The 18,161-nt window shown below is 49.9% G+C and overlaps 1 protein-coding gene across 2 annotated transcripts in view; it reads right to left on the reverse strand.

The window, feature by feature from the left end:
• Positions 1-899: 899 nt before the first annotated feature.
• Positions 900-18,161, reverse strand: part of STARD10 (StAR related lipid transfer domain containing 10) — a 53,407-nt gene continuing 36,145 nt past the window's right edge. Inside the window, exons 2-6 of one of the 2 annotated variants that reach the window (XM_081910123.1) lie at positions 14,264-14,411; positions 11,817-11,920; positions 9,881-9,998; positions 4,354-4,406; positions 900-2,024 (exon numbers count right to left, since the gene is read on the reverse strand). In XM_081910123.1, coding sequence (XP_081766249.1) covers positions 1,797-2,024; positions 4,354-4,406; positions 9,881-9,998; positions 11,817-11,920; positions 14,264-14,411 — 651 coding nt within the window. In that variant the 3' untranslated portion in view covers positions 900-1,796. The remainder of the gene's footprint in view (positions 2,025-4,353; positions 4,407-9,880; positions 9,999-11,816; positions 11,921-14,263; positions 14,412-18,161) is intronic. The other variant, XM_081910124.1, reaches the window with a different exon arrangement.

Below are 18,161 nucleotides of genomic sequence, written 5' to 3' on the forward strand. Positions count from 1 at the left end.
ACCTGTTTAGGGAAGCTTTTAATGTATTGCAGTATTTTAATATTTTGTTGGAAGCCGCCCAGAGTGGCTGGGGAAGCCCAGCCAGATGGGCGGGGTATAAATAAGAAATATATTATTATTATTATTATTATTATTATTATTATTATTAATCTCGGCCGCTTCCAATGCAAAGAGAGACGACACCCAGGCTTGCTTGAATTCTTTTATTTTGAAATAAACGGCTCCGATAACAACGTATGAAATCTCGCTGCTGCTGCTTCTTTTGCCCCACCCCCCAAAATGCAAGAGAGGCTTCAAGGAGCCCACCCCCCCCCCCCATAAAACAGTCATCAAACCCCAGATCTGTGAGTGGCTTAATTCCACCCCAAAGGCTGCCCAAGGCCTCCAGATTTTGCAGGGAGAGAAAGAGGGCAACAGGCTTGAAGGAGGAAGCCTGCGGGAGACATCGGCCCCCAAACCTATTGCGAAGAGGCCCCCCCACCCTGCCTGCAAAAACAGAAGCTCCCTCCACGGCCATCACAAGCACACCAGAAAGAAGAGACTTTTCCCCAACCCACAAGAGGCAGCTCTAATAACAATTACGGAGAAACACAGAAAAGAGTGAAAAATAGCAGCCACTGAACCAGACAAATAGATGTACAAGGCTCCTGGGAGCGTCCAGAGTGTTTTCTTCAGCTACCTCCGCAGGGGGGGGGGGCAATATTTGCAGGGAAAGGGGCCCCACCAGCCACGGCCAGGACCTGAAATCCGGGTGGTTGGGGGAGAGGGAGGCAGCAATCTGGAGCAGAAAATTTGAAATTTGCTTCTCCACCCATTTGCAAACCATTGCAAAGCACCCACACAATTGTGGCTCGGTTTAAATTGTGTGTTTAAAACCGAGACAAAGCAGTCGTTTGGACGGACAAGGAACCCAAAAGGGGAAAGGACATCTGGTCTGCAGCTCGCCGTCAAGGAAAAGTCTTATTTCCGCCACCTATTCCCCAGCCTTCCCCAACTGGGCACCCTCAAGATGTTTCGAACTACAGTTACCACCAGCCGCGGCGTCTTAAGGCTGTCTTAGGTGGGGCTGGTGGGAGCTGTGGCCCAAAGCGCCTGGAGAGGGGACCGGTTTAAAAGCCACAAACTGCATTGGTTCCGCCAGCCTTCAGCGCCCTGGAGCCCTCCAAGCTGCTTCGAACTACAACTCCCACCAGCCAGATGTGGATTTAGGGGAGCACGACCGGTTCGCCTGCACTGGGCGCTGAGCTGAGAGGGCACTGCTACAATGTCAAACAACGGGAGGCAAGAGGCGGGGGGGGACTGAATTTTGGCGCAGTTCAATGCGCCGCTGAAATTTGAGAGCCCAAACTCCGCCACTGTCATATGCCCGGGCATCATAAGGCTGTCCTGGTTGGGGCTAGTGGGAATTATAGTCCAAAACACCCGGAGAGGGGACAAGGGAGTGCTTTGCTACACCTGTGAGTGGAGATCATAGAACTGTGGGCGGGGGGGATAAAAAGGGATCCCCTAAGGTCATCCATCCCAACACGCTTTCCTCCCCCCTGCACCACTGAGTGTGCCAGACAGGCGTGGAGGTATCTTTTCGGAAAACACAAACTGCGTTGGTGACCCCGGCCTTTGGCAAGCTGGGGCCCCGCCGCTCTTTTTGAGCCACAACTCCCAGAAGGCCCAGCCGGCGCCGTGGGAATTGTAGTCCAAGAGAGCCGGCGACCCCCGGCTGGCCGAGGCCTGGATCACACAGACAAAACAAAGGCCGGGTGCGCGAATGGGGAGGAGGAGAGGCCGCTGGGCGGCGCTCAGTTGACGCTGTCCTCGTCGCTGGCCTCGCCCCGGTCGTCTTTGGTCTCGGAGAGGCTGCTCTCGTCGATGTTCTCGAGGGAGTCGGCGTGCTGGATGGCCAGATCCGAGAGCGCCAGGCTGGCCAGGGTGTTCTGCTCCGGGTACAGCCAGGGCTTGAAGTGCGGGTTGTGTTTCTGCTTCCAGTCTGGGTACTTTAAGCAAGCCTTGTGCATCTTCTTCATCGCCTGGAGGGAACGAGAGAGGGAAAGAGGAAGCAGCCGAGGCCAAAGCAGGGGGCGCTCCGGCCGTAGGACCCTAGAGGCTCATCTAGTACAACCCCCTGCAATGCCCAACGTGAGACTCGAACTCACAACCCTGAGATTAAGAGTCTCGTGCTCTACCAGCCAGAGGAAGCTGCGCTGGTAAAAAGTTAGAAAAGTTTATAGATACGATCTCCTCATCATTCAGCCCAGACACTGAGGTCCAGCTCCAAGGGTCTTCTGGTGGTTCCCTCCCTGCAAGAAGTGAGGTTACAGGGAACCGGGCAGAGGGCCTTCTCGGTGGTGGCTCCCTCCCATCAGACGTCAATGAAATAAACAACTATCTGACATTTAGAAGACATCTGAAGGCAGCCCTGTTTAGGGAAGTTTTTAATAACTGATGTTTTAATGTATTTCTAACCTTCTGTTGGAAGCTGTCCAGAATGGCTGGGGAGACCCAGCCGGATGGGTGGGGTATAAATTATTATTATTATTATTATTGACCACAAAGATTCATCTGTCTGGCCCTGCATTTCGGACATGTGCAGGGCTTATGCGTTCAATTTCACCACACGGCCTTCTGGATTTCATAACCCACCTCGATTTCCGAAGCAAAAGAACAGCGTTGTCGTCATCTGTTTCCCCCCAGGTGGAGGAAAAAAATCCCCAGACGATGAAACGAAATGAAATTCAAAAAACAGGCCTCCTTTGCTGGGCCAGGAACCCCAGAAGAACTCAAGATGCCTTCCGCCTCTGGAAAGCTAATATGCTCACGAAGAACAAATGTGTGCGCTCTCTCTCTCTTGCAGTTCTGGGTTTTTTAATTAAATGGAGGCATCGTCTCATTTGCTGATCTGCTCTGTTCTCCGGTGCCATGGAGGGGTTTAACGTGACATCTCAGCAACAAGGCTAATTAATCCGGCGATGGGCTCATGGAAAAGGAGAGTGACGCGGCAAGAGGGTGACCTGCCTGGGTCAGACGGCAGCGCGCTCATGTGCCCTCTGTGGGTGTCAGCATCGAAGGAGGCCCAGCACAATGCCGGCCTCACATTCGGCGGCCTGGAGAGCCAGACCATGTGAGCCCAGGCTTCATCGCAGGTGCTTTGGGCAGGAACGAAACAGCAAGCGCCTTTAAAATCTCATTTTTCCCCCCTTGGCGGTTTCAGCCAAAACGCACAGAAACTATGGGTGTTTTCCTGAGGCCCCTGACTGCTAACAACGGCTCTCCTTCATCAGAGGTTTTTAAGCAAAACAAGGATTGTTTAGTTGCATTGCAGGGGGGCTGGACTAGATGACCAGGAGGGGTCCCACCCGTTCAATGATTCCGTGAGATAAAATTCCAATCGCACCACAAGGGGGCGCTCATGGAAGAAATGGCCGTCTGTGGAAAGCTGCCTGCTCCATGGCATGGCATGGCGTTTATAGACTGCCTTTTCTCTCTGAGGAGCTAACGGACATAGCTCTCCCCTTTATTTAATCCCCACAACAGCCCTGAGAGAAGGCAGAGACTGAGTCAAGGTCCAGCCACTGAGAACCACAGTCAAGTGGGAGGATTCGAACTGTGGTCTTTCCAAAGTCCTCTAACCACTATGCCATACCGGCTCATTTCGAGGCGCCTCGAGAATGCCAGTGTTTTGAGGGAGAAGCCCAAGCGCATCCCAGGAACCGTGGGTTTGCACCATGGAAGACTCTTGTTTCCCTGGCACCGAAAAAGAAATGGATTTTTTTTTTTGCAGTTAGGAAAGTGACTGAGAAAATTAGGAATGTGACCAAGTGTAAACAGCCAACAAGCAAATCAGAAAGGAGGCTCAATAAAGACCAAACGTAATTGAACCTTTTGCGAAGGTTATTCAAGAATAATATGAGAGAGGCTGTAGGGTGTAGCGGTTGGAGCATTGGCCTCTGGCCTAGGAGAGACCAGGGTTCGAATCCCCAACTGGCCATGGAGCTCACTGAGCCAGTCCCTGTCTCCCTCACAGGGTTGTTGTGGGAACTAAAATAAGGAGGGGGAGAACCATGGAGAAAAAGGCAAGCTATAAATGCGTAAAATAATAAATAACCCGTTTGTTTCACGTGCAGAAAATCAGTTTAGCTCAGGAGGGCTCAGGAGGCTCTGCCAGATCCTTTGGGGTTCCTGTGCAGCCCCATTTGTGATTCCCCCAGGAAACATGCTTTTCTTCTGTGTCACCTGCAACAGTCCACACACTGATTATTTTTGCGGAGAGCCTAAGGATGAGGCTGGCAAGGAAAGGGAAACACGGACAACCGGCAGACGAAAGAGGCAGAGGAAGGAGGGACGGTTTTCTTGACTTACTTTTGGAGCGAGGAACTGCGAGGACTTGTTCACCACCCACTTTGGCAAAGAACCTGAGGAGGGGAGAAGAGTTTTTAGAGTGCGACACAGCCCCCTACCCCAAGGAGAAGAAAACACCCACCCGAAAAAGGTGTACAAAATGCAGGCGGGAAGGAAACACAGTCCCTGGCGTCTTGGCCCCTACATACCGTATTTTTCCGTGTATAAGACGAGGCTACTTTACTTTAAAAGTATGGTAAATTTGGGGGGCCGTCATATACACGGACAGCGGAGAGGCGGGGTAATAATAATAATAATAATAATAATAATAATAATAATAATAATAATAATTTATTATTTGTACCCCGCCCATCTGGCTGGGCTTCCCCAGCCACTCTGGGCGGCTTCCAAAAAATATATTAAAATACTCTAATACATCAAACATTAAAAGCTTCCCTAATACAGGGATGGGGTATTGGCAGCTGCTGTGATCAGGAGATTGTCATGGGCGTATTTTATTGTGATTGGCAGGTGCGGCAAGATCTGCTGGCGATTTTCTGCTGCGGCAAATGGGCGGGCGATTGGCGCTTGCTTTTGGAAAGCCTGAAGAATTGGTTGTTTTGTTGATGTGCATGCGATTGGCTGTGGCGGTCCTGTGGGTGAGCAATTTTCGGCAATCACCCCCCAAAAAGCTCAACACCCCCCCCCCATGTTTCTCAATTTGGAGTCCCAAAAAAGAGGGGGTGTCTTATACCCGGGGTGTTATACACAGAGAAATACAGTATGTGGTTTTCAACCCCAGGCTTGCAAACCAAAATCCCAAAACAATGGACACCTTGGCCCCAAATCTCCTAAGATGGTTTTTTTGCACCCTTCCAAAATATCTGGAACAATGACTCTCCTTCCTTGGAGGTTTTTAAGCAGAAGATTGATGGGCATCTGTCAAGGATTATTTAGTCGGGATTCCTGCATGGCAGGGGGTTGGACTAGATGACTACATGGGGTCCCTTCTGACTCTACACTTCTGTGGTTCTATGAATGGCAGAGCAGACCCTCCAAGTGTCCTGATTTTTCAGGGACAGTCCCAGAATTACAGAAGCCGTCCCGGTTTCTGATTTGATCCTGGAATGTCCCACTTTCCCTTCAGTAGGGAAACGTTGGAGGGGATGGAATAGGACAGACCTCTTTTCACTGGAAAAATGTTGGAGGGGCCACGAGAGCCTGGGTGATGGATCTGACTAGCGGCCCTTGGTAATGGATCTGGAGTCCTGGCCCCACAGTGACCAAACACATCTCCCTCTTGGACTACTGCAATGGGCTCTACGTGGGGCTACCTTTGAAGGGGACCAGGAAACTTCAATTAATGAAGAATGCGGCAGCTAGACTGGTGATTGGGAGCGGCCACCAAGACCACATAACACCGGTCTTGAAAGACCTACACTGGCTCCCAGTACGTTTCCGAGCACAATTCAAAGTGTTGGTGCTGACCTTTAAAGCCCTAAACGGCCTCGGTCCTGTATACCTGAAAGAGCTTCTCCACCCCCATCTTTCAGCCCGGACACGGAGGTCCAGCGCCGAAAGCATTCTGGCAGTTCCCTCACTGAGAGAAGCCAAGTTACAGGGAACCAGGCAGAGGGCCTTCTTGGTGGTGGCACCTGCCCTGTGGAATGCCCTCCCACCAGATGTCAAAGAGAACAACTACCAGACTTTTAGAAGACATCTGAAGGCAGCCCTGTTTAGGGAAGCTTTTAATATTTAATGCTGTATTGTTTTTAACACTCGATTGGGAGCTGCCCAGAGTGGCTGGGGAAACTCAGTCAGATGGGCAGGGTATAAATAATAAATTATTATTATTATTATTATTATTATTATTATTATTATTATTAACAGATGACCATGATGGGAAGCCCCGAAGCAAAGAACATAAGACGAGCCAAGCTGCTTGACAGACAAGGAGGGTCTTCCTAAAATAAAGAGGCGTATTGAGGGTCTCTTGCGCCCCTGGAAAGGAGCGGTATTGGTGCGCACCCACCCACCCACCCCAAATCACCTTTGTGCCACAGTGCAAGAAAGACATGAAGCTTCTCCTTCATGTGATCTTGCCTCATTGCATCGACACAAACACACACAAGGATATGCCATACATTCCATACTACGATAGGCAGTGATATTTTTCCAGAGAACTCGCCACCAACGCCTCCCTTCTTCTCTTAGAACAGGCACCCCCAAACTTGGCCTTCCAGACGTTTTGGGACTACAGTTCCCATCATCCCTGATCACTGCTCCTGTTAGCTAGGGGTGATGGGAGTTGTAGTCCCAAAACATCTGGAGGGCTGAGTTTGGGGGTGCCTGTCTTAGAATGACAATGGCACCCACCCGAGAGGGGCCAAATCTGAGTTCCGGCAAGTTCCAGCTGGAAAAAAAGCCCCGATGATAGGTGATTTTTGCATGCACACCTGGCAGAGGCTGGTTTCGCCAACCCCCAGGTACGCCTCTGCCTAAGTGATTTGAACCTGCTCATGTAGGGCCTATATTCTAAGCCTGCAGCAAAGGAAAATGGATGGTTTCCATCAGCATCTATGTGGCAGCCCTCCAGATACAGTGGTACCTCGGGTTAAGAACTTAATTCGTTCTGGAGGTCCGTTCTTAACTTGAAACTGTTCTTAACCTGAAGCACCACTTTAGCTAATGGGGGCTGCCGCTGTGCGATTTCTGTTCTCATCCTGAAGCAAAGCTCTTATCCCGAGGTACTATTTCTGGGTTAGCGGAGTCTGTAACCTGAAGCGTATGTAACCTGAAGCGTCTGTAACCCGAGGTACCACTGTACAGTCATACCTCAGGTAACAACCGCTTCAGGTTGCATTTTTTCGGGTTGCGGACTGCCGAAACCCGGAAGTACCAGAACAGGTTACTTCTGGGTTTCGGCGGTTGCGCATGCGCATAAGCACTAAATTGCACCTTGCGCATGCGCAGAAGTGCCGAATTGCAACCCATGCTTGCACAGACACACAGACGTGGGTTGTGAATGCTGTGGGTTGCGAACGTGCATCCCGCACGGATCATGTTCGCAACCCGAGCATCTACTGTATTGGAAGGTGGCTCTCATATCGCCTCTTAAATGTCTCTTCTTCTCCAGGCGATTAGGCAAATTCAGGATGAGGAGGAGAGGGCTATCGAAGGCTACTAGCCAGAATGGCTGTGATCTGCTTCCACAGTTAGAGGCAGCAATGTTTCTGAATGCCGGTTTCTGAAAACTGCAGGAGGGAAGAGGGGTCTTGTGTTCGAATCCTGTCGGTTTCCCTTTAGGGCATCTGATTGGCCACTGTGATTACAGGGTGCTGGACGAGAAGGGCCTGATCCAGCAGCAGGCTCTGCTTCTGTTCTTATGGTCCTCAGTGTCCTTCACCTTTCCCAAAGATTCATCTTCTCCAGAGCTGGCAGAAATCCTCTGCACAGCTGGAGTTTGTGCTTAAAGGACTAAAAAAAGGATAACTCCCAAATCTGCCCAGCTTTAGTGCCTGCAAACTCCCCGCGTCAATCGCCGGCGCTTAGCAAATTCCGCGCTGCCGACCGGCACAGGGGCTCCGTTGCAGAGACGCCGTTCTCTTGGCAGCCTGGACGGACTCCAAGGTCAGAACTAGAGAAAGGCCTTTACAGGCTCAGACACGGCTGATTAGGGGCAAAGCTGGAGAAGAGAGGATTTAATGGGTGGCCGAGGCAGCAGAGAACGAGGCTCTGCCGGCTCCCCTTACTCCTCTCCCTGCTTTGCTAAAAATAGCCTGAATAATTCTGCAACAACCATCCCTAAACCCTGACCATAAATTATGCAACATTTCATGCATAATTGGAGCTTTTTGTCAATTGCATCCATTGATGGGAGATTTGGGACAGAATTAAAAAAGGACTTTTTCACGCAGCGCATAATCAAACTGTGGAGGCACTGCTGGCCACTTACCTGGATGGCTTTAAAAGTAAAGGTACCCCTGCCTGTCCAGGCCAGTCGTGACCGACTCTAGGGTTGCGCGCTCATCTTGCTCAAGAGGCCGGGAGCTGGCGCTGTCCGAAGACACTTCCGGGTCACGTGGCCAATGTGACGAAGCTGCATCTTGCGAGCCAGCACCAGCGCAGCACACAGAAACGCTGTTTACCTTCCCGCTATAAGAGCGGTACCTATTTATCTACTTGCACTTAAGAGTGCTTTTGAACTGCTAGGTGAGCAGGAGCTGGGACCGAACGACGGGAGCTCACCCCGCCGCGGGGATTCGAACCGCCGTCCTTACGATCAGCAAGTCCTAGGCTCTGTGGTTTAACCCACAGCGCCACCCACGTCCCTAGAGAGTTGGACAAATTCATGGAGGAGAATTCATCCAAGATCAGAGGAAGCAGAATATCGGAGGGTTCATTCGCACTTACCATTCATCCCACCCTTTTCAGGTCTGCATTTCCCCAGTCTGTATCCAAATGCTTTTTTTCTTTCTGCTGCTTTCCCCAGGAAAACCCAATATTCACCCCTGAATCAGAACCAACGGCAATTTGGGTTTCCCGCAGATTGCCGATTCAGGAGTAAACAGCAGGGGGTTTTTTGCAGAGAAAGGTGTGGGGACAAAAATTTGCTCGAACGCAACAGACCTGGAAAGATTTCACCTGTGCCTAGAAATGCAGAGCAAAGCTAAGTGTGGCTGAGCCCTGAATCCCAGTTGCTGGAAACCAAAGGAGGGCAGAGTTGCTCTTGTGTTCAAGTTCTGCTTGCTATGCCCCACAGAGGACCTTAAGGTCCATGAATAACCATAGTTTAGAGGTCCCGGGCCCTAAGGAAGTCAGGCTATCCTCCACCAGGGCCAGGGCCTTCTCAGTGATGGCTCCGACCTGGTGGAATGCTCTGTCCCAGGAGACCAGGGCCCTGCAGGATTTAACCTCCTTTCGTCGGGCCTGTAAGACAGAGCTATTCCGCCTGGTCTTTAATTTGAATTCAGCCTGATCTTTTATTTCCCTTCCCTCACCCGCTCTGAGACCCCACAGCTAATTCTCCCCTGGCCTCCAAGTAGGACCAATTCAGCCAGCTAGCCCTGGGGATTATCTAAAGCTTATTTCCCCTAAATTGATTTTTGAATTTTATTGTTATTCATGTTTTTATACTGTATTTTATGCTGCTTTTATAATTAAGTGCTTTAAAGTGTTTTTAAATTTGTTGTTAGCCGCCCTGAGCCTGGTTTTTGAACCAGGAAGGGCGGGGTATAAATAAAAAATTTATTATTATTATTATTATTATTATTATTTATTATTTCCCACAAGCATCTGATCCACCCCTTGAGAACATGATGTTGGACTAGATGGGCCATGGGCCTCATCCAGCAGCCTCTTCTCATTTTCTTATGCATGCGTGTGCGTTCTTGCAGAGAGAAAGAACTCTGATTTTTACTCAACTTTATTGTCCGGGAGCAAGGAAGAAGCTTGGACGAGTAATATTTCAAAATAAGAAGTTGTGTCACTGTTAACAGTGAGCCAGGACGCCGCCGCCCAAGAAATTGTGGCTCTTTGTGGACCTTACCTTTGGGGTCTACCTGGGCCAGGTAGGTGAGGCTGCAGTTCTTTTCTCCTTTCCCCTGGATCAGGTAACCAGTTTTAATGGAGACGGCCCTCACCATGTCTTTCCTAGGAGGGTATTTCTGGCAAAGGCAAAAAACAAAACAAAGAAGACAGGTGAAACTGAAATTCTGCCATAAGCCAGCCAGGACGACCATCCTTGCAGCTCCCAAACTGCCAGAAAGGACTGCCCTTCTCTCTCCAAATCTGGAGTTAATTTAGGGGAAAGATGTGCTTCTTGGGGGGGTGGGGCTGTTGTTGGTGCTGACCTTTAAAGCCCTAAACGGCCTCAGTCCAGTAAACTTGAAGGAGCATCTCCACCCCCATCGTTCAGCCCAGACACTGAGGTCCAGCGCTGAGGGCCTTCTGGCGGTTCCATCATTGCGAGAAGTAAGGTTACAGGGAACCAGGCAGAGGGCCTTCTCGGTGGTGGCGCCCGCCCTCCCACCAGATGTCAAAGAGATAAAGAACTATCAGACTTTTAGAAGACATCTGAAGGCAGCCCTGTTTAGGGAAAGTTTTTAATGTTTTATTGTGTTTTTAATAATCCTGTTGGAAGCCGCCCAGATTAGCTGGAGAGGCCTGGCCAGGTGTGCGGAGTATAAGCAATAAATCAATTATTATATTAGACCTCCCCGTGGGAGTCGTATGGGGTGTTGAGGGCGGGGGAATCCCAATTGCCGGAAACCATGTGAGGCAAGAGGACTCTTGCTCTCGTGTTTTTCTCCCTGGTTTCCCGAAGACAGGATCTGATAGATGGAGCGGACCAGACCAAGAGTGGGTCGAAGGGTGAAGAAGAAGAAAATAAAACAGACCAAAAAGCAAGGTCCCTCTCCCCAAAAAACCACACACACACACACACACAGAGGCAACCGCTCTAACAAATAACAATGGGGGAAAGGGCCTTTGCAGGTACCATGCGGGGGGTCTCAGGGCACCATGGTGCCCCCGGGGTGCCCCGTTCAGGACCCCAGTATTAAATCATCCTGAAAAGCAATCCTTCCTGTTTAGCTTTTCCTATAACAGACATGCCACTTGCTGCAAGCTCAACCCCAGAATTTCTGCTGCACCTAAAACTCTAGTGCATGTGTAAAAGGTAAAGGACCCCTGGATGGTTAAGTCCAGTCCAAGGCAACTCTGGGGTTGTGGCACTCATCTCACATTCAGGCCGAGGGAGCCGGCATTTGTCTGCAGACAACTATCTGGGTCATGTGGCCAGCAGAAATAAACCGCTACTGGTGCAATGGAACACCATGACCTTCCTGCCACAGCGGTACCTGTTTATCTACTTGTACTGGTGTGCTTTCGAACTGCTAGGTTGGCAGGAGCTGGGACTGAGCCACGGGAGCTCACTCTGTGGCGGGGATTCAAACCTCCAACCTTCTGATCGGCAAGCCCTAGGCTCAGTGGCTTAGACCACAGCGCCACCTGCATCCCTATCAAGGTGAAGGTAAAAGGTAAAGGACCCCTGGACGGTTAAGTCCAGTCAAAGTCGACTCTGGGGTTGTGGCACTCATCTCGCTTTCAGCCCAAGAGAGCCGGCATTTGTCCACAGACAGCTTTCTGGGTCATATGAGCAGCAGGACTAAACCGCTCCTGGCGCAATGGAACACAGTGATGGAAACCAGAGCGCATGGAAACACCTTTCAGCTTCCTGCCGCAGCGGTACCTACTTATTTACTTGCCCTGCCCTGCTTTCGAACTGCTAAGTTGGCAGGAGCCAGGACAGAGCAACGGGAGCTCACTTCGTCGTGGGGATTCGAACTGCCGACCTCCTGATCAGCAAGCCCAAGAGGCTCGGTGGTTTAGACCACAGCGCTACCCACGTCTGTGTACAGAACATCGTCCATGCACACCCCTCCTCCTCGCTCCCCCCTCTCCAGAAAAAGGCTGCCGCTCACGGGATGTTTGACGGAGTAGTTCATGATGATGAAGTCGTTGCCCATGGGGAGCCACGAGCGCAAGGTGATGACATCTCGGTTCTTCAAGGGTTTCGGGCATTTCCCTGCCAAAAAGCGGAGAGAGCAGAGAGGAAATGTCATCTCAGGAGAAGCAAACAGACATCCTGGCTTGCAACTAACAACTCTCACCCCTCTCCCTGCAGCAAATCTATTGTGTATTTATAACTCCACACCAAAAAATTATATGCCTCTCAGTTGTGTATAGAAAAAGCCCTCGAAGCAGCTAATGGCAGGAAAAAAGCATCAAGGTTATAACTAAAAACAAATAAAGCGATTGCTCTTTTTAAATAAAACAACAAGAACATCACAGCAATAAACTGAAAACACACCAGAATTCTAAACTTCTAGACAGGCTTGCCCAAAGGTGAGCCTTTGGCACATGCCAAAAAGAATGCAGGGAAGGCGCTCAGCGGATTTCACTAGGCAGGGAGTTTCCAAAGTGCGTCTGAATGCATGCAGATTAAACTTGCAGGGGAAGCTTCCAGGAGCCCAGCCTAGGGTTTTCAGATGTCCCTGGTTCCCGGGGACAGTCCCCGGATTTGCAAATCTGTCCCTGGAAAACGTGGCAGCGGCAGCCTCAGCTCTGGCTGGCTTCAGGAGCTGCTAGTTGCCCGCTGCCGTGGCGCCTGCCATTTTTCCTCTCCAGTGAGGAAAAATGGCGGGCACCACAGCAGCGGGCAGTGAGCATCTCCTGAAGCCAGCCAGAGCCAACTGCGCTACCAGGCTGGCTCCAGGCTGCTGACTGCCGCTGCTGCTGCCACTGCCGAAGGGGAACCGGGGACGTCCGGCAGTACAGATCTCCTGCCCCCTTTGCTTTGACTGACCAGGGGAGGCTCGGGAGTTGCGGGCAGGCGGCCGTTGCCCAGTTTTTTTAAAATTCTGTGCATTTCTTGTTTCACAGGGTGCGAAAGAAGGGCTTTGCACCTTTATACAACATGCATGTGTGCTTGGGCCCAGGGTCTTTTCCCTCACCATCCCCACTACTGACTCCCTGTTGCTACTCAGCTTCAAAGAAAAAGTGTCCCCGGATTCATTGAAAAAAATCTGGTAACCATAGCCCAGCCCCCTCAAATATTTTAGGGGGGGTCAAAGCCCCCAGGGCCCCTAGGAGTTGGCTCCTATGGATTGCTGCAGCATAAAGGGCAGACGGCATTGGGCACCCCTGACGTTTGATGTTGTCACCGAAGAGTAAAGTTAAATGCCCCGTGCCTTAAGGGTGATGTGCTGGCACTGGCAGAATCCGAGACCTGGGAGAAGAGAGGGTTGAAGAAGATTGGAAGAAATTCAAGATTTACTTGCAGAAACATTGTAATTTGTTTGAATGTTAAGAAGGATGCTAGATCATAAATAATTTGGCACCACTAAATTAGATGGAGTTATGAATATAAGTAAGATTTAGGGGGGGGATTTTCTCTTTTGGATAATTATTGGATTATTCTTAAAACTCTAGGGATCTGAACATAGGGCATCTGAAATCAGAGAAGCAACAAGAGAAAGTTAGATATGAAGATTGGAAACAAGGTGATAAATTGCTGGGAAATATTATTGGGATGAAAGTGGGAGCGGGAGACGTGAGGGAGTCCAAAGAAGCTATGAAACTATGTCAAGAGATATGTGATATTGTTTATTTTTCTGTATTGTATTTAAAAATGCCAATAAATATTTTAAAAAAATAATAAGGGTGATGTGCCGGCTGAGGCATTGCAGCCATAAGGCCATGATCCAGAATCCAGTGCCCTCTGAGCATGCAAAGCTTCCTTAGGTGGCTGTCAGCATCACCTCAAAGGTGTGGGAGCAGTGGCGTAGCGTGGGTTGTCAGCACCCAGGGCAAGGCAAGTAATTTGCGCCCCCTAACCCATAGATTTGTGCCCCCTAACCCGTGGATTTGCGCCCCTAACCCTAACCCCCAGATGTTGCGCCCGGTGCAGCCGGCCCCCCTGCACCCCCCACGCTACGCCACTGTGTGGGAGGGACCCCTGAGACAGAACAGAAGAGGCTGGTAGCTAGTAAGTCACCAACAGCCATCTCCTCTGGGGTTGACCTGAACACGGCTGCAGTTTCAGGAGGGACCCCTAGATTTGGCTCTGCTGACCGGGCATCCTCCAGACCTTTGGGGCTGCAACTCCCAGCAACCCAGCCAGCACAGCTGGGCTGTTTTGGGGAAGGCCAAAACATCTGGGCAAAAACATCCGGGCAACTGATGGCTCGAAATAACGGCAACCGGTGGCAGCCTGCCTTTCCAAACCTGGGACCCCCAGATGATTTGGGCCGCAGCTCCCAAGAGTCTCAGCCGACAGGAGCTGCCGTTCCAAACATCTGGAACACCCCTCTTTGACGGAAGCTGCCTTAGACAATAGCCACCCACACAACCTCCCCCAGCGTCTCACAGGAGTAGTATCCCACGTCGGCGTTGACCGTCAGCTTGCCGATGTCGAAGGTCTCAATGACGTTTGTGTCCCACTTTTTCCTGTACTCGATGTCGTGCAGGACGTCATAGAGGGTTTCTGCCGCGACATCCTTGCACTCTATCCTGCACTGGAGAGAAACGGGGCGTCAGAAACACAACAGCAGCCCAAACACCGGAACTAATGTCCGCAGGATCCCTTTCAAACTGGAGTGGGGAAACTGTGATTCTTGGGCCATGTAGGAAGATGCTTTTTATGGAATCAGAGCCATCGGTCCACCTGGCTCAGTGTGGTCAACGCTGACCGGCAGAGGCTCTTCACAGTTTCAGGCAGGGGGTTTCTTTCCCAACCCTGGATGTCAGAGACTGGGCCGGATACTGGAAGACCCCCCCCCAAGTGCCCCTATTTTCCAGGGACAGTCCAGGATTTACAGAAGCCATCTTGGTTTCTTATTTGACCCCAGAGTGTCCCACTTTTCCTTAGGATGTCCCTATTTTCATGGGAGAAATGTTGGAGGGGGTGGAATAGTAAAGGTAAAGGGACCCCTGACCATTAGGTCCAGTCGTGGCCGACTCTGGGGTTGCGGCGCTCATCTCGCTTTACTGGCCGAGGGAGCCAGCGCGCAGCTTCCGGGTCATGTGGCCAGCATGACTCAGCCGCTTCTGGCGAACCAGAGCAGCACACAGAAACGCCGTTTACCTTCCCGCCAGAGCGGTACAGGACGTCCCAATTTTCATGGGAGAGATCAAACCCTGAGCTGTCTGAAGGCAGCCTAGTATAGGAAAGTTTTTAAATGTTTTATTATGTTTGATATATGTTGGAAGCCGCCTAGTGGCTGGGACAACCCAGTCATTTGAGTGTGGTAAAAATTACAAAATTGTTGTTGTTGTTGAAGAGGATGTCCCTATTCTGTGCCAGCCAGGAGGCCGGAGGGATGGGCTGGAGGCAGGAGAAGTTTTGGAGCTGGAGTGATGGGCTGGAGGATGAGGAAGAAGGGGAGGAAGAGGCAGGCCAGGCAAGTGAAGGGCCACGTGCTTCCCCTGCTCTCTTGCATCGCTGTCTCCCAGAACCAGGAGGGGGCTAAAAAGGGAAGAGCACAGGCATCTTCAACGCGGGCATAGTCTCCGACTACATGTGCGCAGCCTGTTGGGGGAATGTATGTCAACTGGTGGAGGGGGATGGTCCCCTGTTGCTATAACAGCTTCATGGAACACAGACCTGGGAACAACCCGTCTTGAGAAGATATTTCATGAGCTAGCAGCATTCAAAGGGCAGAGCTCAAACGACACCCACCTGCCCATATATATATACAGTGGTGCCTCGCAAGACGAAATTAATCCGTTCCGTGAGGCTCTTCGTCTAGCGGTTTTTTCGTCTTGCGAAGCAAGCCCATTGACGGATTAGTGGATTAGCGCTATTAGTGGCTTTTAGCGGCTTTTAGCGGCTTATCAGCTTAACAGATAAGCGGATAAGCGGCTTAGCGGCTTAGAAAAAGGGGGGGAGGAAAAAAACCCGCAGGAACTCGCAAAACATTTTCGTCTTGCGAAGCAAGCCCATAGGAAATTCGTTTTGCGAAGCACCTCCAAAACGGAAAACTCTTTCGTCTAGCGAGTTTTCCGTCTTGTGAGGCATTCGTCTTGCGGGGCACCACTGTATATATGGAATGATTTTATTTCTTACACAGATATCAAGGCACGTTGTCACTCAGTGCCTCCAGCATACACAAATGTCTGGCTCATTCAAGGCTATGCAGAACCTTTATTCTCAATCTGCTGGTGAATGCTCTTGTTTTTCTAAATTTTTATTATTTGTAAATGGGGAAGGAAGATCCCCGTATTAATGAGACACATAATCCCTCTTGAAAAGTGTTTCCTGTCTCAGAGCTGAAATGCCTGAAAGTCCCATTTTGAAAGAAGTGTTTCACTTTCAGAGCTGCCAAAGTTTGCAGCACCCTTTTGCAGAATAATCTCCCCTCCAAATAACCAACTGCCAACGTTTAAATAAATCTGCATTTCAACATCTCAATAAAGTTGCCTCAGCGGCCTTGTTGAAGAAAGTTAGGAGAATTTTTAAAACTGCGTAAGAGAAACATCTGGAAATATACATCAAGTAATCCCACCCTAATCACAATGTTTATAGATAATTATAGGCACACTTCAGTTACTGTTTCCGTGACCATGATAACAGTGCAAGGCAACACATTCCTGCACACGGCTACTCAGAAGTAAGTCCCCCCAAGATCAATGGAACTTACTCTCAAGTAAATTAGCCAGGATTGCAGCCTCACTGTCAACAAGTTGAAATGCTCCCCTTCATTGTTGTTCCAATAATTTAATAAGCCAAAGCCAATTATCACAGTAACGGATTATGTCTTCTTCCTTTAGTTACAGCGTAATTTATCCATAATTGCATATTCATATAATTTGCTTTTTCATTCCTTAATTGGGGAAATTACATTCCTCTCCAAACGTCTCGAGCTAAAAAGCTTGCATGTAAACAAAACAATGCAAATTCTGATTTACAGCTCTTGCACATGACATCATTTTATACTGTTAATGTGAACCTTATCTTAATTATTGTCTGCTGCTTGGGGGGTGGGGTGCTTGCGTGGCCAAAAGGCAGGCTAAGGAAATACGAAGGAAGAAATGAAATTTGCAGCTTGACAGAGGGAAGAGCCATTTGCAAGATTCGAAGAGCCATTTGCAAGATTCGAAAGCGGGACCAAATTAGCCTCAGCTCCCCCATCACACACAAACACAGTCCAATTTTAATTGTATCTACACTCAAAGATTTAAAATGGGCTCTCAACGGAAAAATCAAATAGGCACCACGGATCAGACAAAAGATTTCTACAAAGTGCTGCAATGTTAGGAAATTCAAGTGCTTTCAAATTATCAGATATTTAACTTCTGCAATGTAATTTTGTTTCCTCCTCAGAGGCGTATTTCAACACAGTCTCTGCTTTCGCCCAGAGATAAAGATTGTTGTTCCGTAAGCGCAGGGAGAGCCCTGCTGGGTCAGACTAGACCGGAGGCTTATCTAGTGCAACTTCCTGTTCCAGAAACTCACAAGCAGGACACGAGTGCGAGGCACGCTCCCTACATGCAGGGCAGATAAAAGAAATAATTTCTTCACGCAGCCACGGAGAGCCCTCTCCTCCTCCCAGAATCTGTCTGATCCTCTTTCAAAGCCATCTAGGTTGGCGGCCACCCCTGTGGCAGGGAGTTCCACAGGTTAACTATGTGCCACGTAAGGACCTATTTCCATTCTTCTGTCCTGAGTGTTACTCCATTCAGTTGCCATCCCTGGGACCCGACTACCCTAAGGAGATAAGTGGAGCCTGGCTCCTGGGTCAGGGGGGCAAAAAGCTCCTCATCTGCCCCCCCCCCTGACCTCTTCAAAGAGGACTCAGCCAACCAGGTGCCCCCGTGGGAAACCGCTCTCTCCCCTCCGGTGGTTTCCAGAAACTGGGATTCAGAGGTGGAGACAGAGAGAATAGCCATTGTGGCAAATCTCTATGAATTGCAGAATTCTCTTTTAAAAGCATCCCAGGCGGTGACCATCTCCACCTCCTGTGGCAGTGAGTTCCACTGTTTAACTGTGTTGTTGGTGGAGAATTAAAAACGGCTTTTGCTGCAACACAATGACCCCTCTGGAAATCTTCAGGGACCTGACTTTATTTTCATTTAAAATGCATCTCTGGGTTATTTGTGGGGCATAGGAATTCATTCTTCTTTTCTTTCCCCAAAATATAGTCCGTCCCCCCACAAGGTCTGAGGGACAGTGGACCAGCCCCCTGCTGAAAAGGTTTGGTGACCCCTGGTCTGATTCTTTTTCAAAGCCATCTGCGTTGGTGGCCATCACTGCCTCCTGTGGCAAG

Source organism: Podarcis melisellensis, assembly GCF_964234715.1.
Source record: "Podarcis melisellensis genome assembly, chromosome: 4".
Classification (NCBI taxonomy): domain Eukaryota; kingdom Metazoa; phylum Chordata; class Lepidosauria; order Squamata; family Lacertidae; genus Podarcis; species Podarcis melisellensis.